This window comes from Medicago truncatula, chromosome 4, assembly GCF_003473485.1.
Source record: "Medicago truncatula cultivar Jemalong A17 chromosome 4, MtrunA17r5.0-ANR, whole genome shotgun sequence".
In the NCBI taxonomy this organism is placed as follows: domain Eukaryota; kingdom Viridiplantae; phylum Streptophyta; class Magnoliopsida; order Fabales; family Fabaceae; genus Medicago; species Medicago truncatula.
In genome coordinates this window covers 31634135-31660592 of record NC_053045.1, presented here as the reverse complement: position 1 = coordinate 31660592, position 26458 = coordinate 31634135, and the positions used below count along the sequence as shown (strand labels likewise).

The 26458-nt window shown below is 33.7% G+C and overlaps 2 protein-coding genes across 7 annotated transcripts; both read left to right on the top strand.

Moving 5' to 3' along the window:
* The first annotated feature begins 5566 nt into the window (after positions 1–5566).
* LOC25492481 (uncharacterized) lies at positions 5567–12675 on the top strand. 3 transcript variants are annotated; one of them, XM_013600631.3, is made up of 8 exons: positions 5567–5807; positions 6030–6239; positions 6666–7050; positions 7613–7764; positions 10198–10293; positions 11023–11279; positions 11444–11664; positions 11952–12675. In XM_013600631.3, the coding sequence occupies exons 3-8, from the start codon at positions 6691–6693 to the stop codon at positions 12318–12320; spliced, it is 1455 nt and encodes a 484-aa protein (XP_013456085.1). In that variant the 5' UTR covers positions 5567–5807; positions 6030–6239; positions 6666–6690; the 3' UTR covers positions 12321–12675. The 3 variants fall into 3 exon arrangements, with proteins under 3 accessions (XP_013456085.1, XP_024638254.1, XP_024638253.1); XM_024782486.2 differs by having other exon boundaries at positions 6030–6253; XM_024782485.2 differs by lacking the exon at positions 6030–6239 and having other exon boundaries at positions 5568–5807.
* Positions 12676–18451: 5776 nt separating this feature from the next.
* Positions 18452–22963, top strand: LOC11417070 (UDP-glucuronic acid decarboxylase 6). Of its 4 annotated transcripts, none has more exons than XM_003606614.4 (13): positions 18452–18590; positions 19050–19161; positions 20031–20117; positions 20281–20368; positions 20731–20822; positions 20997–21061; positions 21163–21251; positions 21492–21569; positions 21680–21773; positions 21876–21942; positions 22033–22096; positions 22183–22223; positions 22426–22963. In XM_003606614.4, exons 2-13 carry the CDS (start codon positions 19075–19077, stop codon positions 22609–22611), a joined length of 1038 nt encoding a protein of 345 aa, XP_003606662.2. In that variant the 5' UTR covers positions 18452–18590; positions 19050–19074; the 3' UTR covers positions 22612–22963. The 4 variants fall into 4 exon arrangements, with proteins under 4 accessions (XP_003606662.2, XP_024638567.1, XP_024638566.1 ...); XM_024782799.2 differs by having other exon boundaries at positions 18479–18627; XM_024782798.1 differs by lacking the exon at positions 18452–18590 and adding an exon at positions 18662–18966.
* Positions 22964–26458: the final 3495 nt, after the last annotated feature.

Genomic DNA, 26458 nt, shown 5'->3' with positions numbered 1-26458 from the left:
CTTGGTTGTTGTGCTGCTAGCTTTGTGCGCGCATGGCTTTTGGTGGTTTTGTGCAGATTTCATTTTCTGTCCTCTTGTTTTAGCCTTTTAGGATTATTAGAATTAGTTCCTCTTGATTTTGGTGTTAGGTGGGGGTTCCTCATGTCTACGGTAGTCATTTTCACCTCTAGGTGTACCGCATATATACTGTTGGAACAAAATGTGTTTTACAATAAACCTTAATGAGTTTTGATGATAACAAGGTATTAAAAATTGTCAATTGGTTATTGCTAATATTTGTTCAAGTGTACAGGACCATAGGCAAAGTTATTCAATTTCAATAGGTCTTGGAAGAACAATAGAGAGTAAAGGAATCTAAAGCATCTGAAGAAAACTGCGTCTGAAGCTATGAAGTGCTTCTGAAGTTTCAAGTGCCTCTGAAGTAGTGACGTCATCAGAAGCAGAAGTTCATCAAAAGCAAAGTTCATCATAAGCAAGATTTCATCAGAAGCTATATCATCACCAGAAGCTACAGTGGATCAGAAGATTCAATCTGAAATCTCAAAAGAGCTGATTCTTTATGTTAACCTCGTCTAAGAGAGCGAAGGATCAAAAGGAAAGTGTCAACGTTCGTTTGAAAAGCACTGGGTGCTTTTACCTCATTGAAGAGTTGACAAAGTACAAGTGTACAACCACTACCTCCACGACCCTGAGTGTGTCCTCGCTACAAGACAAGATAACAGCTCTGCCTGCAGAATTGTTCCTTCAAGATAGGAATGAATTTGAAGTTAATCCTTCATAGGACTACACCCAAATCAGGCAAAAGATTACTGGTGGATGATCAAAGGAACTCAACGACTCTTTGGACGTGCTAAAAATCTCAACGTCTCTCTACTCACCTCTATATAAAGGAGTGAAGACTTGAAGATCGGAAGAGACATCAACACAAGTTAAAAGCGCAAAAACTCTGCCAAATTTGATTCTCAAAAGCACTCTGAATTTCTGCACTGATTTGATATATCTTAGAAATTCTTAAGTCTAGAGTCTTTTATTGCATTGTATTGTGAACACCACTGATTGTATATCAAGTGTTCAAGTCAAACAATTTTCTGTGTAATTCTGTTTGATTAGAAGTCTCTTGCTTTAGTGCTTGAGCATTGGAAGTCTCTCGCCTGCGTGCTTGAGCATTTGAGAAGTCTCATACTAGATAGTATTGAGCAGTTGTAATCTGTGTGATTATTTCTTAGTGGAAATCTCCTTGGAAGTGCAAGGGGGACTAGACTACTTCCGGTTTGTGGAATGAACCAGGATAATTGCTTGTGTCTCTCTTTCTTTTCTCTACTCTGTTTTTATTCCGCTGCATATCTGATTCTGAATATCATATCAGAAGCACTCTCACCAAGCTTCTGAATTGATATCAGAAGAAGAATTTTTTTGAGAAAAAGAAAACACAATTCAACCCCCCCTTCTTGTGTTTTTCTCACCTTCATATACGACACCTTGTATTTATCTTTTAAAAAATTATAAATAGAACATTGCTCATTAAAAAAAAAATACATTTTGATTTTATCACTGGCCTCTTTTCATTCCCAAAGCCGAGCCTCCGAATTTTCATGGACGGTCCTGATTAGATTAATAATAATTGTATGCCTAATGTGTTTAAATTACAGTCAGACAATCGTTTTATTATAGTTGTGTTTATTTATGAATAGTTATCTTGACATAATTTGAGAGTCTCAACCTTAGTTATAAAAGTGAGTTTGTGTGATTTTCGGGGCCTTTTACTAGTGTGGTATTCTACTTTATGCTATTCTACCGTAGCCTAAAGTATTCCATATATGTCATACTTAGAAAAAAGTTTTTTTTTTTTTATTTTTTTTTTTTTTTATCTAGTTTAATGTTTAGGTGTTTGTCTGAGCATATGTAATTTTATATTATACATTCGGATACTTTTTTCAGCCTCTTAGCATAAGCTAAGTGTGAGCGATGGGTGTGCCTCCTTCCATGATCACCCAAATTCTTCATTTGTACTCAAGTGATTTTAATCATATTCCTCCCATTCTATCTAAATCATAGCTGCACAATACATCTAAACAATCCTTTTTCTCCGAAATAACAAATAACACTCAAATAATTCATTGATTCTTGATCAACCTAGTAAATTTCAAACACTTTCTATGATAAAGAAGAGAGTCCTCGCCAAAGTTCATGATTATGAGTTAGACTCTATTTTCCTTTAGATTCTTATAAGTGCACTTAGACATTAATTATAATTGTTTTGTGTAAATGTCCAAGTGCTATCAATTTGATGTACACATGATATGTGTATTTGTGCATGGTGAAAGTTTTGATTTGTTGAAAAATCTATGAGTTATGCCTAATATGAATTGTGTAAATGTGTTGTGAACTTGTAAACTGTGTAAATGTGTTGCGAACATGTTTAATGCGTTTTAAACGCTATTATATAAGGTTATCCATTGATGATCCAGGCTTTGATAGGTGATAGTGGGAGGAATAGTGACCGTTATATTCTATGGAGATATGAATTGATTTATATTTGGTGAAAATATGGGCCAAAAGAAATATTTTTTAAATTCTGATTTTTGAAGATAAAAGCCAATCTTCTCTGAGTTTGATAATGTTTTGATGTCGAGTGTTAATAAACCTTAATTACTTTAGTTCTAAGATATTTTAATTCAGGATTTATGTACAAGTGTTTATGAGAGTGTAGATTGCTGCGTTAGAACCTTATATTTGAAAATAAAATTTCATATTCTATTCGAAAATGTTGCGTATTTTACTCAAAACTATATTATTTTGTTATATCTTTTAAATTGGGGTTTAGGATTACACAATAAATAATTTTTTTTATAATTGTTTACAACTCAAATGAGACAGAGAGAGTATTAAACAAGATATTCAAACCACAGTGTATACTTATAATAGAACATCAATACAAAATATCATAATAAACTTATGCTCAATTCAAGAAAAACACACCCAAACTCAAACCAAAATATTTTACGAACCAAATTGGTTCCAAAACAATATCTTTGAATTGATGTTTTGAAGATAACAAAACAAGAGAAAAACTTGTCTACTAACTATTTGATCAAGTATACAATTATTGTTTAACAAGATCTATATGATTCACATATAAGAGCATCAAGAATCAGCTTTGCAAGAAGAATCAATAAGACATCTCTTTACGTCTAGCTATGAAGCCCTGATACTTCAAAAATGATGAAGTATCGTCCCTGATACATATCTGATATTGATACATTCTAATATGTATCGAGGAAGTATCAGACAATTAATTTTTATTTTATTGGAACAAATTTGTATGATATGTTTATAATACAACTGGCTTGTGAAGATTGTCTCTATCTTATATTATGTTTTTAGTGATGTCATTGTTTAGTGAGTTAGTTTTTGTACTTTGATTCGATTTAATATAAGCATTGTATATATTGAATTGATTCATTTAACCTATATGGGTGTGTGTCTTTCATGTTTGTATCGATTCAAATGGTTGTAGTTCAATCTTTCAATTGAATCAATTCACCTCTCGGGTTTTGGGAGTTGTTAAGCTGAATCGATTCAAAATATTTTATTGGGTTAATAGGCTTTTACCCCCCTGCCATTTGGGGGTCTTTTGGTTTACCCCCCTGCAAAAAAAAAACTTGGAGATTCCCCCTTGTAATTTATAGATTCTTTGGTTTTGAACCCTGATAGCATATGACTGGACAAATACGATGATGTGGCATGCTGATTGTGTAATTAATTTTCTTTTTTAATAATTTTAAGTCCATGTGGCATTTTAACTCATTTTTTTAAAAAAATAATTAATTAGAATAATATGTCATTAATTTTTTTTAAATAAAAATTATTAAAAAAATATCTTCATCTTCACAACATAAATCTTCATCCATGATATTTTAGATCTTCATCATCCCAACTTGAATCTTCATCCAAACTCATTCAATAAACATCATCAACAAACTCAAACATTCAAACCTTCATGGCATAATCCAAAAAATTCATGAAAAAAATCCAACAATAACATAATTCTTTAACAAATAATCTTTTAATCAACAACAAGACAATTCTTTAGCAAACTCATTCATCTTCCCAAATTCATCATCTTCCCTCTATCAACAACACAAACACATCTTATAAAAAATAAAAAATAAAAATCTGGAAATGTAATAACAACACAGGAACAAGAATTCATCATCTTCCCCTTCAATTGAAACCCATTTATCTTTAGATTCTTCATATTTCAACAATAACAGCCAGCACCAACAACACTTCCAGCACTCCACAACCAACAAAAATAATCTAAACCTATACAAAAAAATTGAAATATGCAAAAATCCAAAACATATTCATAAAATTGGATTTAATCCCAATTCTTTTTCTTTCTCTTCTTCTCCAGCGAACTCATCCTCTTCTCTCTTCTTCCCTCAATGATTTTCCTTCTCTTCTCCAGCAAACCCCTCAAATCCCTAAGCCTTAAATTCGAAAACCCAATTTTAGATCAACAAAATCATAAGAATAACCCAAATTCGAAAACCCATTTCCAATTTGCAACCGGCCAGAAATTCATATGAAGAAGAACGGATCTAGAATGGAAGAGGAAGATTGAACAGAAATTCATCCAAAGAACAAGGCTTCCAATTTGCAACCCAAAAATTCACCCAAACAAAGGTTCCAATCGAGTTTGTGCGTGAGGGAGATTGAGCAGGAAAAAAATGGAAATTGTGAGAGAAGAAGACGACGAGGGAAAGGAAGAGGAAGAAGATAGAAAAAAATGGAAATCTAAGAGGATCAAGAAGGGTTATCGTGAGGGAGAGGTGGAGAAGAGAAAAATTATTTATTTTAATGTTTTTAATTCATTAAATTAAGTTTTAATAAAGGAAATTCAAATGGAATTAAAAAAATTGGAAAATAAATAAAAAAAAGCCTAGTCAAAGTGCCACCTCATTATTTAATGCACAATCAGCGTGCCACATAAGCTAATTTACACAGTCAGATGAGCTTAGGGTTCAAAATCAAAGAATCTATAAATTACAAGGGGGAATCTCCAAGTTTTTTTTTTGCAGGGGGGTAAACAAAAAGACCCCCAAATGGCAGGGGGGTAAAAGCCTATTAACCCTATTTTATTTAAGGAAAATATTAACGAGTGTCTCTGATACACTATTTAAGAACTTTAAATCATATTTTTTTATGAAAATGTATGTATTCAATACATCGAAAATTTTAATAGTTGATTTTTTAAAAGAATAATTTCTAAATTTAGGATTAACCATTAAAAATTGTATTAATAACTAAAGGAGGTTATCGTTAAGCATATAGTACTCTTTACTTAGGAAGACTCTTTACTTAATTAACCATTTTACTCCCTCAATTTCTTTATTTAAACATTCATTATTTCATTTATGTCTCTACATATAAATCTCTTTTTAAATTATTAGATGTATTTATTATTTTAATTAAACCACTAAATTTGTCTCTAACAACTTTTGAGAAACGTGAAAATCAGAACCAATTTAACGGCACATTCAATTCTCTTTCCTATCCGTGATGATGTAGTAGTTAGTCAGGCAAAACACGTTTAGGCATTGACGTCAGAATCAACAGATCTCAACCGTCCACGTAATCATTTAACAACAATTCTACTATTACTGTTACTATACATACAACTGCGACTTTACTCAGAAAGCGAAGAATGAATCATTTTGTTGGAATCGCCGACTAAACTAAACAGCATCAACTCAAAAAAAAAAAATCTGACATTTATCGATCCATCTTTCTCCATAAATCAGGTTCACTTTTCAATCAGATCTTCTTGATCCCAATAATTAACCGCTTCTTACATATTAACACATCAATTTGTTGCAAATTTTAATATAGTCATTTTTAATTCATGTGTTTAGTTTTTACAATTCACTGTGGTAATTTAATTTATATTATTCTATGCTTCTCGTTTTTTCATTTTATGAATTTGCACTGTCCAGTATAACGTATTTATTTGTATCGTGCACCAGATATGACACTGACACGTTGATATGACTGTTCATACCGGTAGTAATTTGGACATACATACATTCAATCCGAAGTATCCATGTTACATTGTTTAGTAGCAAGATTTTAAATTGAATTTGGTGAATGCAATCGTGATTTGTGTCCCAATGTCAAGGCTTTTGGAATCTTTGTGATTTGTTGGGATTACATTTGCTGCTGCATCAACAGATTCTGTATGCAATTTTCGGTATTATCAAACCTTGTTTAGTGGTTAGGATAGTGTAATGTTGTAGTTTAAAAACATGTTTTGTTTAATTAGGGGTATGCTTGGTTTGGCTTATTTGAGTTCACTTATTGGCATAAGCACTTGTGTGAGACTGATTTCAAAAACTTAAGAAAACAGCTTATGACATGATCATAAGCTATTTTTATAAGTTTTCAAAGATAGCTTATGGAAACAGCTTATGTCTTCTACAAAAATAATTTAACTTTATTTTATATTTTGTTATAGAATTAGATTATACATAAGCACTTATCATGATAAGCGCTTATATTATAAGCTGGCCTAGATAGATTTGACTTATAAAATATTTAATTTGGCATTGATTTTTGTAACTTGTAGCTGAAAATTTCATTTTTTTTGTCGCGCTACTATTCAGAGAAACTGAATTGCCTTCGGTTTATATGGGAGAGAGGGTGGATAAGTCTAGCTCGACTATGAACACTAATTCTAAACAAAACAGTGCTATCACTGGGAAAAAAACGTACCAAAAACAGCTGGTTGTGTCGCGTCCCAAAGGCTTTGCACAAAGATATTGTGAACCCCTTGTTTCATTGACGCATGGTGACTTTGGAAGCAGTGCTGTGGGGCGTGCTGCATTTTGTTTAGTTAAAGTTGCTGCTTTAGAGGCTGTACGGAGACTCACAAAGAGTAGATGCCCTTGTGTCTGGCAAGGTCTGCAGGGTCTACAAATCCTTGCCTACCCACCATTTAAATGGATTCAAAAGTGGGCTGTGTTCAGGGGTTTGGTTAAAAGCATGCAGGTTTGTGATTATCGATTTCTTAGGATATATTATATTGAATGACATTTCAAAGTAGCAAAAATATGTGATCTGAGTAAAACCATTTTTACTATGTAACTGAATTATCTTGAAGCAGCACTAGCATCATTTAATAAGTTTTAGAAATTGGCTTATATCATCGATATTTGTGTACTTCTGGACAATCTTTGTTCCAGGACGTTTTATGTAGGTTACTTCTATGTATCATACATTTTTATTGAATTTGTCATTAATTGATTCTTTTTCTTTTAGTTCATTTTTTGTTTTATATAGAAAAGATTTCCGTTCCCTTTGTATGGACTTGGTAGATTTTTTTATAAAAGCTATTCTTGCTGACAATATTCTTTCATCTTTGGCTATCATAAGATATACAATATGATATTTCTGTAGCCCCTTTCTTCTGTAAAGGTTAATGAGCGGAGAACGGAATTGATCAACACGCTCCTTCACTTTTTTATCAAGTTGTTTCTGTTTCTTCTCTTTATAATATCCGAAACTCTGCTATATACATGAAGCATATGGTTAATACTCTCTCTTCTACCAGGTACTATCAAGACCATTATTAGTTCTTTCCATTACAACAGCCCTTACTGATGCACTGGAATGTAGTGATGGAACCTCAGATCATATTACTAATTCTCATGATTCAGAAATATCTGCTGAGCCGGCTCCTGTGCAGGATAATTTGAATACTAGGTATATGATTTGAGGCTTCTTGCTAAGGTTTGGATGTGCAATTTATCCTTGTTATGATGTGATTAGTAGAATGACATAATTTTCTATGTAAGAACTGTGATGAGTAGATTAACATTTGTCATTTGCTTATCAAGTTATTATTAAGTATTAACCTTTTGGCTTACAATTGCTAGAGGGTTATTTGCCTAATTGAGCATCATTTCATTGGTAAAGTCAGCTTCACAAATAACTGATATGCTAATGCAACAACCAAAACCTGGACCATCCCACATTTAACATATTTGCAATTCCACTTAAGTTTCTGTTTCAGAACAATTCTTTGAGTGATCTTAGAAAGAAAAAAAAAGGGCAACCCGGTGCACTAAAGCTCCCGCATATGCAGGGTCCGGGAAGGGGTCCCACCATTATTGGTGTATTGTACGCAACCTTACCCTGTTTTTTACACAAGAGGCTGTGACTTGAACCCGTGACCTTTCAGTCACATGACAACAACTTTACCAGTTGCGCCAAGGTTACCCCTCTTTGAGTGATCTTAGAGTTAATGAAAAATTATTATCTTTCTGTTTGGCAGGTTTCCTTCTGGTTCCTATGTTTCTAATTATTTTACTCAAATCCCTGTTTCTGAATTTTCTTTGTAAGAACATTACAAAAAATCAGAATCATGAAGAACATTTGAGAAATTGAAGAAGATGTAGCTCAGAGAGAAATTAAGATAGATCTTTTTTGCATATTTCATAAGCTGAAATTGTGAATTCAAGAGAAATAATAGCTAGGAATTCACAATGAAGTAATCTAACTGATTACAGAACCAGTTATATACTTGAGAGTTAAGTCCTAAACTGAAGTCTAAGCTCTAACAAAATCTGGTATTCTGTTACTCATCTCTCCAACTGATACAAGTGCTGACTCAGCACTGAAACTGAAAACACAATTACAAAGTGTAGTTAGGAGACTTCTCTATTAAAACATTGGCATCATTTTTCTGCTCTGATAATGATCAGTTTAGTAGGTTAGTAGTCTGGTAGTCATTGCATACAATAATCCATCCATGAAATTGTGCAAAATCTGAGATATTTACTGATTGGACGACACTGAACCAGTTTCTACAACGTGTTCTTGAGAAAGAAACCTAGTGCTTTATTTCCAACTTGGTGCACTTTGCAGGATTTAGAGTCTAGCCGAGTCTTGTTGGAAAATCAAAATGCCTAAATCTCTCATAGTATCTCCTACCTAGAATTTGAACATCATTTAAGAATGAAAAAACTGTGTAGTCTGGTTTATTTGTGGCTTCCATTTTTGAAATTCTGGTTACATAAAATTAAACACGCATGAACCGAAAAAAAACATCTATTTTGGTTTGTCTTTTTATTTACATATGACATTTGTGGTTTGTTCATTTTGGGTTTTCTGAGCATGTTGGTTGCATTATAATCATGTGTATGTCAATGTATATTCTTCGGGTTTCAACATGAATGATTGGTGAAGCTCATTACATTTTTTCAATGAAAACAATTGTTACTGGAGGGCTCTTATGCATTTGTCCAAAATTATTGTAGAATGTTGTTGTTTATTGAGCCAATAATGTACAGGGCTGACCACAAATCAACCTTAGTCTTTCAGTGGTGCTTGTTATACACTAAGTATCAATCTCAAGAGTAATGACTTATGTTGAGATCCCATATGAATTAGATTTAGTGTTGAATTAGGTTGAGTCCAAATTCTAAGACGGTATCAAAGTCTATCCAAGACTTTTTATTGGGTCACCCATATTTGTTTATGTTCTAGTTGACTTAGTCCTAGGCATGAGGGGTGTTCTTGTTTGGCCACCTGCAATTTTCCACGCTCTACGTGTCCAGTCCTGGGTGTGTTTTGAGATCTGACTTTGTAAGGATTCAATATGAGGTGGTGTTTTAAGTAATTAATAAGTAGTTAATTAGGTTTAAGTAGATTATTATTATTAAGTGGCCCATTAGGATTAAATAATAAGAGGCCCATTAGAGTTAAACCATAATGTTCTCTTTATTTGAATATAAAGGGGAATTCTTGGGAGTTTTAGGGAGGACGGAATAAGTAAGTTTTATGTTTAGGGCCAGAGTAGGATGATTCCTCTTCTACTATTTTACTATTTTCATTCGTATCAACAAAGCACCCTATTTTATTGAATTACCATCTATTTTCTTCGTCTTGTTTGGTTGTGTTACTGTTAATTCAAATATAGGATCCTTTGGTTCCTGTTAGACTTCAACTAGTAATATGGCTGAAGCTGTCTATAAGGATTGGGAACCGTCATCCCTTGATCTGGTTTTTGGGTTTTAGTTAGGCCTAGCACAAATTCAAAGAACTTCAATTTTTTGTCTAACACCTCATGAATAAAGTGATTTTCATGATTGACATTCTTTAGACCTTTCTAATATTTTCTTTCCTTTTTCACAGTCAACCCGAGAGATCTCCTGAAGTTTTAGAATATGAAAATTGGTTGACTCAACTCAACGAAGAGCTGGAAAATCAAGGGATTAGTTTGCCAGAAAGGTATTTGATGGTTTTGTGCATAATTGTGCTATTTCGGAAAATGCTATAACATGATACTCTCAGAATTCTATTTCAAACTAATCTATTGGATTTTCATACGATTGTAATCATTTTTTAATTTTTGTTGGTAATGTAGATCTACTATTGTCTCCTTGTTTGGAAAGAGAAGCACAAAATAATAATTTATTGGCAATTGTATTTAGTTGCTTTTCACAATTGAGCATTTGGATCCTTTAAAGTGGCTGAAGTGTAAAGTGAGAAAATTAAGGGTTGTTATTTTAACAAACTCATGATTTGTTATGATGTTCCTACAAAATTTTCCTTTGATTTGTAAATTAACGGTTGCCATTACTCACTTTACTCTCTAAAGTGAATTACTCACTTTGGAGGAGCCGGATCTCACAACGGAATATATGTTAAATTATTTTCATTGAGTGAATAACATTAAATAAAATCACTTAGGATATTCATTATATTTTATGTAATCACTCTATTTGTCCCCAACTCGGGGATTAAGTACTCATGCAAGTTACTAGTGATCATTGAGTTTTTTTTTTTTTTGGGCAATGTTCTATATATTCTCATTCTCGGTTTGTATTGTTGCATTTCTTGAGACAAGTTTCAAAATCTTGGTTAGAGGTTCCTTATTAGATAGCAATAGCATATTTACTTGCATATTTCTTGGTTTCTCCTGTTGCAGTGGACCATGATTTAGTGGTGTTTGTGCAGAATCAATGACGATGAGCTCCACAGATTTTACACAGCTGCTAATAATGACTTTTCATGCTTCCTTACCTCAATCAAGAAGACAATACGCTGGCGGGAGTGTTACAAAATTCTTTCAGTAGAAGAGCTGGAAATGTGGTCAAATTTGGTGTTCTGGCATGGATCTGATTTGTCGCACAGACCCTGTCTCATTGTAAGGCTTGGGATAGCTTGCAGCACATTGGCATCCCAAGATAAACCTCGATTTGCTCAGGCAATTAGTATGTTTTTCTTTCGCTTGCCACTAGTTCTCATATTTGCTTTATTTTGAAATTGCAACCCCCTCGCTGCTCCCTTCTGTCTACTGAACATTTACAAGTAGAGATTCTTCACTTGTCACTTTTCATGCTTTAGTTTAATGAGTAACCAATGATCTTTGCTTCAGTATCACAGGTAGAATATGGGGTCTTGCACTTTGTTGATAGAGAAAACCCTCAAATTACAGTATTGGTGGACTGTGAAGGGCTATCTCCATTGAGAATTCCCATGCAAATACTGAGATCCTGTTCTTCCATTCTGCAAGATCACTTTCCTAATCGTCTTGGTTGTTTGTTTGTCATACGACTTCCAGCAATTGCTCGTGTTATTGCCCAGACTTTTCTTCAGGTAATCTCCCTTCATTTATTTTCCCTAAAACAACAAAGAAAATAGCAAAGAGGGAATGTAGTCTCAGTCAATAAAAAAAACAAGGGAATGTAGTCAAAACGTTGTTAATCATGAAGTACACGGTTATTCAATAAATTGTTTCATTGAATGCAATTTTAATTATCCTAGGGGTGCGTCAAATATTGAAGAGGTTTCCTTGCTTGTGCAACACATTTTTTGTTACAAAATTATTGCTCTAAAATTTGTGCTTTCTTTAAATGAAATAATTTTAAGCATTTGAATCATAGGTTTTAAAGCCAGCTACTAAGAAAAAGTTAAAAATAGAAGGAGAGATGTACAAGAAGGTTCTTTTTGACAATCTATCAACAGTGCCATCATATCTTGGAGGCAGCTGCACATGTGTGAAGTGTTCTAAAATGGGCAAGCGGGATAGAGTGCAACCTCATGAAACTGGGACCAGCAGCAGCAGAATTGTTAGCGAGGATGATATCAGTGACAACGAGGATTTGCCATCACTGCGTCTACATCCAACTATGGTATTAGATGACCGTCAAAGCAACAGCTATGACCAGGTGTTGAGAACCGCTGTCATAAGTATTATCGTATTTTGGGTTGTCATAGCTCTTGGTGCTGGAGTATACGAACCTGGTGTGTAAAATTGGCCAAATTAGTTTACTTCCCTAGTTGAAATAAATTTGTAGAGAACACCTCTAGTAGGATTTGTCTTTGTGAATTAGGAGGTGGCAATGGTTCAAATTCTACAGATGAAATATCTCTAGTTTTGGCTTGCACAGCTGCAATAAAAGGTGTGTTTATGGGTTTAATAATTTTGCTTCACTTATAAAATTGCTACTGCTATAGTTTTGATCCTAAATAACTAGATTAGATGTTATCTGGGATTCCTGTGCTCTTTATAGAAGCATAGTGAGTTTTTTGACTTTTTCGTTCAAATATAGTATAGACTATAGAGTATCGCCAGCCATCTATAATTGACGCATGTTCTGAATTAAATGTAGCAGCACTGATTTTTCTGTTTAAGTGTTAAACTTGTCCACCATGTACCAGTTCATTTTATACATTTAGATCAAATAGGAGCACTGATTTTACTTTAGTATGCCCATACTATACCTTTTTCACATTGTCTTCAACCTTCGTATTTTCAACCTTTATCACTACCAACACCAATAAAGAAAGCACCTGATCCGTGAACAGCTGTAGTACAAAAAATCATTCTACTCTTCTCAAATGTAAACTTTTGAGTAACAAATGGATATTTTTATTATAATTTTATACAAATCTCAAATGGGTGTTCTTTAAAATGTTGATTTTGATATTGGGTTGCGTTTCAAGGCTGAAAGATTCTTAAGTTTTTCCCTTGAAGCAAATGATGCAAGCAGCATTTCGTAGAGCAACTAGAGGGATACATTGTTTCAAATCCTCACAACTAGGGAGAGAGATGAGTGAACAGCAAACCCAAAAGGGTTTAATCGACGATGCCATTTACGGCGACAAATGTTTCTATGATCTGATCTTGCACTATCGTTTATGGGTTTGGTTTTTGGTTCAAGCTTGATCTGTTTTTCTCACTCTTAGATTTGTTTTCCTACTTCCTGGGTTGTTGATTCCAATTCAAACTTTGGTTTTTGGTTGCTCGCTTTGAATCTCTTTCAGGTGCATTGATTTTTTCTGTTGTTGGTTTGATCTGTTGTTGTTTGTGTTGGTGGTGTGTAACTTGTTGCCCTCAATTCTTCTCTATTAGGGTGTCTTCCATGGCTGCCTCTTTCTTGATCAATTGACCATGTCTTGTTTCTCCACCAGTAAATCCCTTAACACAATCATCTCAACCAATCATCCGAAACACTTTGAAACCACTCGCACAACAAAAAACTTTTGCTTAAGCTCTCAACAGTGTTTGTACATACCGTTGAGTCAGCTACCTCAACCTTGTGTTAAAGATCATAGAATTGCAATCACGATACCAGAATATGAGTATCTTGATGGAGTGGAAACGTGCAAACACAATTTGCACAATAGAATAATTTGGCCTAAGGGTGCTACTCCGTTGAGAGTGAATGCTTTGCGTACCAAACTATCAACCCTTTAGAAATCATTGGGAAAGTGGGGGATCACATCCCTTGATAAAGGCTTCTATGAATTCTCATTTTCATCCCTTGAAGATGTAAGAAGTGTCAAAGCAATTGACTCTTGGAATTTAAGCCATAGTTACTTGAAACTGTTTGCTTGGACCCGTGATTTTAACCCTCAGGCGCAACAACAATCATCAACTCAGGTATGAGATCGAATCTATGGTCTTTTGTAGGAATATTGGAGACCTAAGATCCTATTTGCAATAGCTAGCACTATTGGCTCTCCTATTTGTGTGGATGACACATCCAACGAATCTATTTTGATAGGCCTTTTGGCCATTTTGCGAGAGTTTTGATTGATATGAACATTAAAGAACGTATCATATACAAAATTTTAGTTGAAAGAAAAGGTTTTTTTTTATTGTTGATTTATATTACAAAAATCTGCCTGAATTTTGTGATCACTGCAAAAATAATTGTCAGAATATTGATTATTATAAGAGGATCAATAAAGACCATATGAATATTCTTTCAAAAACAAAAAAAGACCATATGAATATTGTTGATGTTGAGGCTAAGATCAAAAGAACATAAATTAGGCAAGAACATAGGAAGGTGAACTCAAAAGCTACCAAGATTGTTGACACTAGATATAACTGTTAATGAAGTCAACAATCATGTGATTGCTGATAATAGCATTGAGTATGCTATATAGATTATTCAGACTGAAATTAATGGAAATTGGCTCAAAATAGATCATATTTAACTTCACCACAAAATATGGATAGTTCTATTATAGAAACCGCAAATGATCAAGGTAAAGCTGACGAGAATTGTGATGATGATTCATATTCTGTTGACACTTTCTTTCGAGATGAGCATCAAGAGAAAGTAATAACATATTCACTTCATTTGGGAAGTAGCTTTATAATGGTGATGGACTCTACTTTGTCGAACTTCAGTACAAAAGTTATTCATGATATGCAAGTTTTAGTACTTGTTCCTACCATGACATAACAAGCTATGGATTTTCTGAGTGATTTGTGGGCTAATATGGCTTATACATAAGAGAATGTTGATTCGATTAGAAACACAAATCAATCAATTCAATTAATGGTCCCAAGAAAGAAGTCTAAGAAGTAGCGGTCCGAGGCGAGCATAGAGAACATGTACATAAGCTCATAATACTCATATTACTTCTTATGCCAAATGCATGATGACTTTCTTTAAATTTAATGTTTGTATGGTATTAGCCCGTTTAGTTTTTTTAGTTAAATTTGTCTTTTATGTTAGGCTTAATTACACTTTTGGTCCTCGTGTTTTGGCCTACTCACGAAACTGGTCCTGCCCTTTTAAAACAGAACAAAACGGTCCTTCAATTATCATTTTTGTTGCATTTTTCGTCCTACATCCTATTCTCAAACTCCAGAAACGTAAAGAAATGGCAATTTTAGGCGGTTTTAGACCTACCCCTATGCTCAACCATGAAATCAACAAGGAATAAAACATGTGGGCACAAGGAATCTATTCTATTCAGCACACTAACCAAAAAAACCCTAATTTGAAACATATCTTAGAAATTAGGGTTTTTTTTGTTAGTGTGTTGAATAAAGTGGATTCTTTGTACCCACATGCTTTATTCCTTGTTTATTTCATGGTTGAGCATATGAGGTAGGTCTAAAACTGTCATTTCTCTGCGTGTTTGGAGAATAAAATGGGGGGTAGGACGAAAAATGCAATAAAAATGATAATTGAAGGACCGCTTTGTTCTGTTTTAAAAGGGCAGGACTAGTTTCGTGAGTAGGCCAAAACACGAGGACCAAAAATGTAATTAAGTCTTTATGTTAATAAAAGTGAACAAGTTAGTCCTTTAATATTTATTTATTTTTGTAATAAATTGATATATATTTTTATCCAACTTTGTTAAAAAGTGCTTACATGACTATTTAACATCGAGGTGGAAGATCCAAAAAATGTTTATGGCACGAAACATGATTATTTCAAACTAAGACTGAATAATACATTTATGAACCATTGTTTTGCGAGCGGTGAATTTGAACTTACCGACTTAACAATAAATATCCTTTAAAAAAAAACTTAGCAATAAATGTTCATATGTTTTATGACTCGAAAAAGTTGGTGCATACTCTTACTAACATAAAAACTATAAGTTGAAACTAAATAAATGGACTAATCTGGTAGAAATGTTAAACTTAAATTACTCTATAATGCATTTAATCTACTTTTTATTAAAAGAAAACTCTACGTTTTTTTAAAGAGAAAACTATAGGTTGACTATAATCTTCTACAAATAATAAAATACTTCAATAATCATTTTGGTCTTTGAATATGTAACGAAGAGGTGAAACTCATCATGTTTCATATTTTCATTCGATGAACATGTTTTCTCTTGACTGCGGCGACACCAACTGGTCTTCGCTCATCTGCTTTTTCAAGGAAGGGAACGCGATGTAGCTGTACGAACGGTGGTGTGACTGTGGTCTCATCTACGGCGTCACAACCTATTTGAGCAGCTGTTGTTTCCTTTGGAGATGTTAAAGCAGTCGTTGGTGTCTCAACCGCCACGGTTTGCTTGGTGTTTTTTATGTTCGAATTTGTCGATGATCTCCTTCGTGTGGGTCAGTTCTATGAGCCATTCATCATATCTGAGCTGCTCCGTCAGCTTTGGGTGTTGTGTGGTGGCTTGGCGGCGACTTCCTCTACCTTCGTGAAACATGATGGGTTGCTGGAGTGGTTGTTTCGAATCCCTCATCGTCGTCGTCCTTTTTTTAGAGGTGGTTGCGGTACTGTTTTTGGGCTAGAAATGGCTGTTAATTTGTTGTAGTTCATGGCAGTAAACAGTTGGTACGAGTGGATTCGCGAATTACCGTGTTGGCGGTAGAATCCACTTACCACTCAAGAATATGTTCATGGTTTCGTATCATGTTATCCTTTTGGTTGAAATTGGATTGTGTGGACTCGAAAGAGTCGTTATTGCTTGTTGTCGTTGTTGCAGGGAGTTGATGGTACATGATTCGATTTTGTGTTGACATTCAATTCATTCGCCAAATTAAAGATCCACTTGGTACTCACAAACGTCTTTCGTTTGTTAGAATTGATTAGGGATGGATCCACTGTGTTGTTCTTTTTTTTGTTGTATTACCCATTAGGGTTGATTCACATGGATGGATTGATTGGGTCATGTTTTATGTCCCCCAGTTTTTATGTAATTTTTATCTTTTTTAATAATATTTATGAGCAATTGACACACAATTAGAGTATGGTACCAACTTAGTTGGACACTATTCCTTTTGATGTCATTTGTTCTTGCCTTGTCAAAAAAATATGTAACGAGTAGCCATTATAGTTCAATAACGTATCAAAATTTCAAAATAGTCCGTAATTGTGCATTATATTCAAACTAGTAGTAATTAACATTAAAATAATCTTTCAATGTTGACTATAATTATTTTCTTTTAATGACTAATAACAATAATTAAATATATCGAGTGACTAATATAACACTAACAACAGAATATTTTAACGCGATAAATTATTTTGATTAACAGAGTGCATAATCAAACACTATTTAAAAAATTTAAAAAATTCAAAAATTATTATTCCTACTCATTATACATTCATAAATCAAAATAACAATTTCTACTACTATTAACTTATTTGGGAAGATGCTTGTGTGACACAATGATGAAAAAACAAAGTACACACTAGTTTACCGAAGTGTTTGGCAGTTTGAGAGTTCTGAAGTAGAAGACAAGACAACCTCTTTGCTTAGGTGAAATATCCAGCAAGCAAGCAAGCGTTTCAGTTACACTTGCGTTGGTAGGTTTGACTGTAAGACACTCTTGTCTGTCTGTCTTTTTCGTCCATGTACTATGCAACTCTTCGCATGACACGTGGCACCCCTTGATTGGTAATCTCCTACATGGGTGCTAGCATATTCGGTCCCGGCTCAAATAAGCTCAGGAATTCTTCTTAATTTCTCTACTTCACCTCCAAAAGTGACATGACAGAAAATTTAAAATTATTTACATTTTTTATTTTTTATTTATTAATTTTTTTTTTTAAATTCCATCTTTGTAAATTTGACCTTTCAGAAAACAAAAAGCTTTGCAAATTAAAAAATAGATTATATATGTTCTTGGTCTCTATTTATAAAAAAAAATTAGTTTTTGATCCTATAATATAATCAATTTCGTTTTTAACTGTTATAACTCAGGTTCAGGTTCGATTCTCCTCATTGCCAATTTAGGTGGGCTAATTTAACTTCTTAAAAAAAAACCGTTATAAAATAAATTATATATTTTGGTCTTTATAAACTTTTCAACGCGTAATTTTAATCTCTATTAAATTAAAATTTATTTAATTATGAATGATATTTTTATAACATTTTGATTTCGAATAAAAATGTAAATATAAATATATTTTTTTAAAAATAAATATAAATATTTGTGACTTTTAAATTATAACAAACCCTTTTTAAAAGAATTATAACAAACCATTTGTAAAAAAAATATAACAAACTTTAAAAAATCTAACAAATCATGTTTATCTTTTTCAATAACAAATATTATAATATAATATTTTATATATTTTTAATGAAACAAAAAATATAGGAAAATTTGTTTAATAGTCTATCCAACATCTCTTTATATATAATATAGATTAGTAATTTTTTGAGGGAATATAGATTAGTATTATTATTAATCATCTGTCCCTGTCAATCTCATTCATTCACTCACAATTCATTCCCAAAAAGAAATTCTTAACCTTCAAATCCAATTTCAACTTGGACCCTCCTCATTCATATCCATCACTTAGGTACCATTACTTAACTCGTATTTAATTCCTTAGTTAGGTAAGAATTTGTTATGTTTTGTTTTGTTCTGTTCTTTTCTATGTTCTGTTTGGTGTGATTTCCATCACTCTTCTCATTTGTTGCTTTGGAGCTTTCATTACTTCCTTCAACTTTACGTGACTTTCAAGCCTTCCAAATTAACTTAAATATTTATTTCTTTCTTTTTCTTAATTATAATCAATTCTTACGAAAAAAAAACTTTTATTAATTTAATTAGCGTTTGGTGGATCTAATTCCTTTTCTGTCTATATATAAATTGCTCTGATCACGGTGTGATTAGATCACAAGAGTTGTTAGGGTTTTGGTTTCAACATTTTTCTTCTCTAAACTCTCGATCAGGTTCATTACTTGATTTTGGTTTATGAAAATTTTGATTTTTCTGATTGTTATAATGATTTTGATCTTTCTGAAATTTGATGCAGGAATTGAAATTCAGAGGTCTTTGCAATGGCAGGGAATTCTTCTAATGGAGATCAATCAACAGCTAAGCAGCCTCCTTTGCCATCTCCCCTGCGTTTTTCCAAATTCTTTCAGGTCAATTTTTGTTTTTTTTTTTTAATTGGAAATTTTCTTGCCACATTGTTGTTCTCATTTGTTTTCTAGATTAATCTGATACAAAACTGTGTTAATTTAGTTATTTCATTTGTTTTCTACTTAACATGAACACGACACCAACAAGTGACTATGTAGTCTCGTGGGTCGGTGTCGGACACTAGACAAATCTTTAATTTGAAGTTCAGTAGGTGCTACATAAGCTTCAATTTTTTGTATTTGTCGAATGTGATGATCATAATAAATACAATGAATAACTTAGCATTGTTTATGACTTTGTTCTTCTGAACTTGCATATCAGTGTAAACTTCAGAACATTGAACCATCAGAGCTTACTACGACTTAATTGTTATATCCTTGAATGAATCTTTTTTATAAGTCCCGAGGGGGGTGATAATTGAGACAAGATTGTATGGATGTTTGGTGTTTTTTTTTTAACTGATGAGTTAAACTCAGTTTTTCCCATTTAGCTATCTAAAAACAGATTCCCTGGAGTAACTGTGTCACGCAGTTACCGATCTCAACCGCCCGATCTAAATGAATGGTTGAGTTTGTTTAAAATTGATTTAGTGACTGTGTAATGTGAGTCGTCCAATCTGAAATCAATGATCGAAATTGGTAACTGCATGGTAATAGTAATACCGGATCCTTATCTATCGTCTTAAATTGAATACCTCTGGTTCACAAGAATGTCTATGTGAACATAGATGCATTTTATATGATATAATTGTTTGTTGAAAGTTATTACATGATTATGAATGAGCCCATTATACGAATCACTTTATCTGCATAACATTTTTTTTTGTCTTGATGACTTGTTTAACTGACATTTTGTTCATTCTTGACAATAGTCTAACATGAGAATCTTGGTTACTGGAGGAGCTGGTTTCATTGGTTCTCACCTTGTCGATAGATTGATGGAAAATGAAAAGAATGAGGTCAGCTCGTATTTCTTTTTGTTAATAATATTGAAGTTATTATATTGTTTTTTCTACTGATTTTATGCTTCTTACGTAACATTATCAGCCCTAAATTCGATAAAATAGATGCATAAAACAGCATGATCTTATCAACTTCATTAATATCAACATCTTGAATCAGGTCATTGTTGCTGATAACTTCTTCACTGGATCAAAGGACAACCTCAAAAAATGGATTGGTCATCCAAGATTTGAACTTATCCGTCATGGTATAAAATCCACTTTTTCAATTCAACTATCTTTGCGTAAAACTTGTGTTCATGTATCACATCGAACATTAATTTATTTATTTCTTTCCATTTGTTTAGCACATCTCCAAACACTTTTGTGTAAGTTGTGAAATGATTTCCCTTAATTTAAAATCCTACAAAATCTTTTTCTATATCAATCACAATTTTGATCTGCTGGCATTGTGAAAGCTGAGAACATTGACAGCAATAAATTGTGTACTTTATATATTATGTTCAGCATGCATTCAAATCAGTGTGTAACTCGGTAATGCTGATGAATTTTCCAAATCAGTGTGTAACTCAGTAATGCTGATGAATTTGCCATTCTGATCCCTTTGTAGATGTCACTGAGACTTTGATGATTGAGGTGGATCAGATCTACCATCTCGCATGCCCCGCATCTCCTATTTTCTACAAATATAATCCTGTGAAGGTATGATAATGTCTTATTTTGTCTTTAATCAGACCGTTTACTTGGCAAGTAAACATAACACTACATTCTGCAGTATGTTTATATCTGCTGCATCACTCGTTGGAATCTCTCTTTTTTCTAATGATCCTTGAGAGATTATCTAATGTGTAAGGAAATAATAATTATACATTACAGACAATAAAGACAAATGTGATTGGCACTCTGAACATGCTTGGGCTTGCAAAGAGAGTTGGAGCAAGGTTAGGAATTTTTCTTTAGGAATAAATTTTATAATTTCAGCTTCTACATGGTCTTAGTTCTGTTTTTCTTTATGGAGTCTTAATTCTTATTCTATTGACAGGATTTTGCTTACATCAACTTCAGAGGTATATGGGGATCCTCTTGAGCATCCCCAACCTGAAAGCTATTGGGGCAATGTTAACCCTATTGGTACGTTCTTTTATCTCATTCCAACCTGTTTATTGACCTTCTGAAATGAAATTATACCGGTGCTATGATTTTTAAAGATACCTGTACTAAATAAACCTTGAAGACCTTTCTTATTTAATGTCTATAGTATAATATAAATGACTTACTGTTTGATTATTCTTTCTCATGACAATAGTTGTTCACTTAAGAAGCTAATATGAAAATGTAGCTTAATGAAGAACTTAATTTTGTTCATAACAGGAGTTCGTAGCTGCTATGACGAAGGGAAACGTGTGGCTGAGACTTTGATGTTTGATTATCATAGGCAACATGGGATAGGTAATTCCTGGTCTTCTGTGTCTCTTAATCTCCTCTCGTTCTCTGTATGGTATATAGCCTGTAGAAGTTTTTCTTTGTAATTTAAGAAGCTAATATCTTTTCCAACACAGAAATACGTGTTGCAAGAATCTTTAACACATATGGGCCGCGCATGAATATCGATGATGGACGTGTTGTCAGCAACTTCATTGCTCAAGCACTGCGGTAATGAAACTTACTTTTTCTTCTGCTAGGTTCTCCCCATTTCTAAATCAATGCTCTACCAGTTTAACTGTCGTTTCTAACGTAACCATTGGTGTGTTCTAGTGGTGAATCCTTGACTGTCCAAGCACCAGGAACGCAAACTCGCAGTTTCTGCTATGTCTCTGACCTGGTAATATGTCCCATTCAATCTTTTTTTTTTTTTTTTTCCATTGAATTATACTAGCGGTATGCTGATTTTATGTATTTTAATATCCCTTAGGTTGATGGCCTTATCCGTCTCATGGGAGGATCAGACACTGGTCCAATCAATCTTGGCAACCCAGGTTAGATTTTTACAATTGATTTTCTTTGCCTTTTTGAATTGTTATATTTCTTTTATTTAATTACTCGAGTCTCTTTGCCTTTTCAGGTGAATTCACGATGACGGAACTTGCTGAGACAGTGAAGGAGGTCGGTTCTAATCTTTTATCCTTTGTAAACTTACTGATGTTAAATATGGCTCTATATCGCTATTGCATAGCGGTATATGAACAAACTGATATTTCCACGATTTGCAATCGTCAATACTGTTTCAAATTACAAGCAATTAACTGTTATCTGAAACTAAACTTGGGAGATAATTTTGAATTAATGTTTTGTATTTGATTTGCAGCTTATTAATCCAAATGTGGAGATAAAGATAGTGGAGAATACTCCTGATGATCCAAGACAGAGAAAACCAGACATAACCAAAGCAAAGGAATTGCTTGGCTGGGAACCAAAGGTCAAGCTGAGCGAAGGTCTTCCTCTCATGGAAGGAGATTTCCGTTTGAGGCTTGGAGTTGACAAGAAAGAATAACTTGTTTTAGTTCATTTTATTGCTTGTCAATAGAAAATAAGTGGGATGGATTGCTCTCAGTTATCCGATTTTTTACTTTACTTTACATGATTATGGTACTGGAGAAGTTGGGGTTCCTGAAATTTTAGCTTCAAAGAGTATCAGAGACTTGCTAGCTCTTGTTTGACAAAACAATACAGCATGTCTGTCCAAATTTTGTTGCTGGAGTTATTTTTGAGTTTACATTTATCTAAAATTCCCCTGCTGTATGTTTCTCTTTACAACTTTCTTTATATGGTTTTTTATTCACTGTATGACATTTCTAATGGAAAAGATTTAAAGTTTAAACAACTCAATTTGAGTTCTTATCTCACTATTAAATCCTTCCCACTATGCAACAATATATTAAAGCAATCCATCCACCTTTGGATGCTTTTTTTTTTCCTACTTGATTATTGTTCTTGCTAAAAATATGAGAACCTTGTTAGCAATGTGCTATGATCAAGGCAATGAGTGTATAGCGTTTAGGTAAAATGTTGACAGTTGGTGCATTTGACGAGTCTCCTGTATATAGAGATTCAATCTTCTTAACCTCCCTAGGTGATGCCCTCAAATGTGGGCCCATCACGTTCTCAGGTAACTAGCACATCATCGTCTCTTCGTAGAAATCTGCTCTTCTCCCAAACAGTTTTGCTCATTTCCACCTCAAACATTCTAAAATAACTTCAACGTGAGAAATCTCACGTTCGGTAAATCTAACGTGAACTCACATAGGTTATATTCCAACGTGACTTAACTCACGTTGTGTTTTTGTCAGCTAGCAGTACAACAAGATTGCTTATAATCCTTGTTTTCATTCATTTTTTCATGCACTCATTCGTTCATTTTCACCCATGTTTCATCCATTCAATCATTCATTCAAAGTTAAAATACGCAAAATAAAATCGAAAATTAATCAAAATATCATAAAAATACGCATAGGCGCAAGTGTCAATATATTACATCCATATTCGCCAAAATGTCATAAAAAAAATCTAAAAATATACAATAGAATAAAAACACTAAAAAAAAGATCATATTGCTCTAGACTATGGCTCTGCCCCTCCCGTTCCTCCTACTCCTCATCCGGACAACCGACCCCTCCTGCATCATGCGATAATCCTCCTGACGATGTGGCTTCACTTGTCGGAGCGGGTTCTCAGGAAATACGACTATGTGCATGGCATTCCCAGTTCTCCTACTGTGTTTGGGGCTCTTGAGCCAGAGGAGATAGTAACGGCCTTCCAAGATTTTCTGCTCCATATCATCCACAAGTTGACCGGTGTCGGGAGGCGGTGGATCAATGGAGGTGTAGAAGGGGGTACATGACTTGGTTCTACAATGTCTCTCATTCGATCATGAGCCAGCCTACGCCCATTCTCGTGTACCCACCTCCTAGGCCTCCTATTGAGGAGCTTATTATTCAGAAGCAGTATGTGAGACAGCTTCCCGACCCACTCCAGTTTATTGGGAACATCTCCGCCAAAGTCGAGATTGCATTGCAATATCCTGAACCACATCCATACTATCACAATGTGTTGATGAGCGTCCGATTTGCTGGCCATGATCCAACCGGGGTATCAAAAAATATCATGAAAAGACATAATGTCCTAGGTATCCTCGTACGGCCTCCATATGATATCATCGTTCACCGTCAGATCTATGAGGCTTCGGTAGTGTGCTGGATCAGCATTGCCCCTTGAGAGTTTAAATCGTCCAGCACGCGAGTCACGACGATCATACTCCGGATTAACCTTCCACACATACAACTTCTTAAGGTGCTCCACAGCCCATGCCTGCAAACACAAACAAAAAATCATATCAACACAAGTATATACAAACAAATATTTCAGCATCACATGCATACACAAACACAATAATGTCAACACATTTATAATATGATATAGAAAGAAGAAGAAAAAATTACTACCTTAAGTAGAGACATGTAACCGACAATGGATCCAACCTCTAAAAGTTGGGTGTAGAGATAAGCAAGTGTCATCCTAGCACAAGACCACGTGTGCACTCTGTATAAATCTTGCATCCCCATCAGTCATATCACATTAACGTGTTTGTTGGTCTTGTTGGTGAAAAATGGTGACGGCAACCAAAGACAACAAAAGCACCTTAATACGGTGCTCCCTAGTCTTCTGGAGCTCCTCCTCCCCCTCCTCATCAATTGGGTCCTCCAATTCATTGCACCTATGAAGGATTATATCATACAACTTCTTCAGATTAGGAATACTAATATTCCCTCCCCATTGTGTGCTCGACTCCTCCTCAACTTCCTTCTCCGTTAAACCCATCTCGGACTGTATCAGCTGAATACTTAACTCGTAATTACAGTCGTCGTAGTGCATGAGCCTCCCTTGAATGGGGATGTGTATAAGACATGCCACATCATCTTGTGTGACGATCAACGTCCCCACAGAGAAATGGAAGTCCCTAGTCTCCTTATGCCACCTCGCTGCCAGAACCAATATGCATCATCTCCCAAGACTGTAAGTTGGTCATGCCTAATCTTCCTCCTGTGCGAGGAAGGGTTCAGCCAATGATCCTGCCGAAACTGAAATACAAAAAATAAAAACAAACAACAAACCGTTAAAAATATAAACATTCGAATAACTAAAAAAGACATAACAATTTAATCGTAAAAAAACAAAATTAAAATTAACATTAAACATTTTAACATAACAATTAAATCGTAAAATTAAAATAAATATTTTAATATGACAATTGAATCGTTAAAAAAACAATAATTAAAATAAACATATCATTGATGCGTAAAAAAGACAAAAATAAAAATAAACACATTAATATAACAATTGAATCGTTAAAAATAAAAAGACAATAATTAAATAAAATTAAACAATTAAACTTATGTGCCGTCGCTCCAAATTTATTAACATAATTGGACTTCAAATTTATTAACACATATGTGTAGCGGCCTGGTAGATCTAGTAGATTTTCCTATAAGTCTTAGTCTAACTTATTTAAACTAGTGGACTTTTTAAAAAGCTTAAGGCTGACCTATTTACTAAACGAGTTAGGCCTAGTTGGACTTCAAATAGTTCGAACCATAGACCCCTAATGAACAGTCTGATCTATTCTCACCCGTAATGACTAAATTACAAGCATCCCAAAGGTCTAACATAATGTACCACTAGCTTAAATATTAAGATTGCTAACTTGGATGAAGAAAGTATCTTACTCATGGATGGAGGTTACATGTGACCTATAGAAAATAGAAAAGACTTATTAGGAAGGGGCTTGTAGGGTAATTAGTGTGTGTTTGTGTTTGTGTATGTATGTATGTATGTGTGTGTGTGTGTATATATATATATATATATATATATATATTCCTGAATTTTATTCTCTTTTAAAATAAAGGGTTAATAGTGCTTTTCACCCCTGTAATATATGTCATTTTCGGTTTGAATTGCATCCTTGTAAAACTTTTTTTTTCCATAAAACACTCCTCCCCCATCCAACTCAGCAAATTCGCATACGTGGCGCTGATTTGACATATTTTTCCCATTTTTTATTTTTTTAATTGCCCACGTGTAAAAAATATATCCATATTAGATTTTATTTTTAAAAATAAATAAAAAAAACATAAAAATATTCAGTTTTTTTTTCCAAAAATTAATTTTTTTTTAAAATCTGACTTTTTTTTTAATTTTGAAAATTAAATTTCAGAATTTTTTAAAATCTTTTTAATCGAAAAAAATCTTAATAGTTTTTTTTTGTAATTTTTAAAATTTTTGAAAAAAAAAAACCTATTTTTTTTTTCAATTTTTCCAAAAAAATATGACTATTTTTCTGTTAT

Coding starts and splice junctions, on each gene's coding strand:
- LOC25492481 (XM_013600631.3), top strand. CDS start 6,691: ATGGGAGAGAGGGTGGATAAGTCTAGCTCGACTATGAACACTAATTCT. Junction 10,294..11,022: donor GGGATTAGTTTGCCAGAAAG/GTATTTGATGGT, acceptor GTGTTTGTGCAG/AATCAATGACGATGAGCTCC. Junction 11,665..11,951: donor TTGCCCAGACTTTTCTTCAG/GTAATCTCCCTT, acceptor TTTGAATCATAG/GTTTTAAAGCCAGCTACTAA.
- LOC11417070 (XM_003606614.4), top strand. CDS start 19,075: ATGGCAGGGAATTCTTCTAATGGAGATCAATCAACAGCTAAGCAGCCT. Junction 19,162..20,030: donor GTTTTTCCAAATTCTTTCAG/GTCAATTTTTGT, acceptor TCTTGACAATAG/TCTAACATGAGAATCTTGGT. Junction 21,062..21,162: donor GCAAAGAGAGTTGGAGCAAG/GTTAGGAATTTT, acceptor TTCTATTGACAG/GATTTTGCTTACATCAACTT.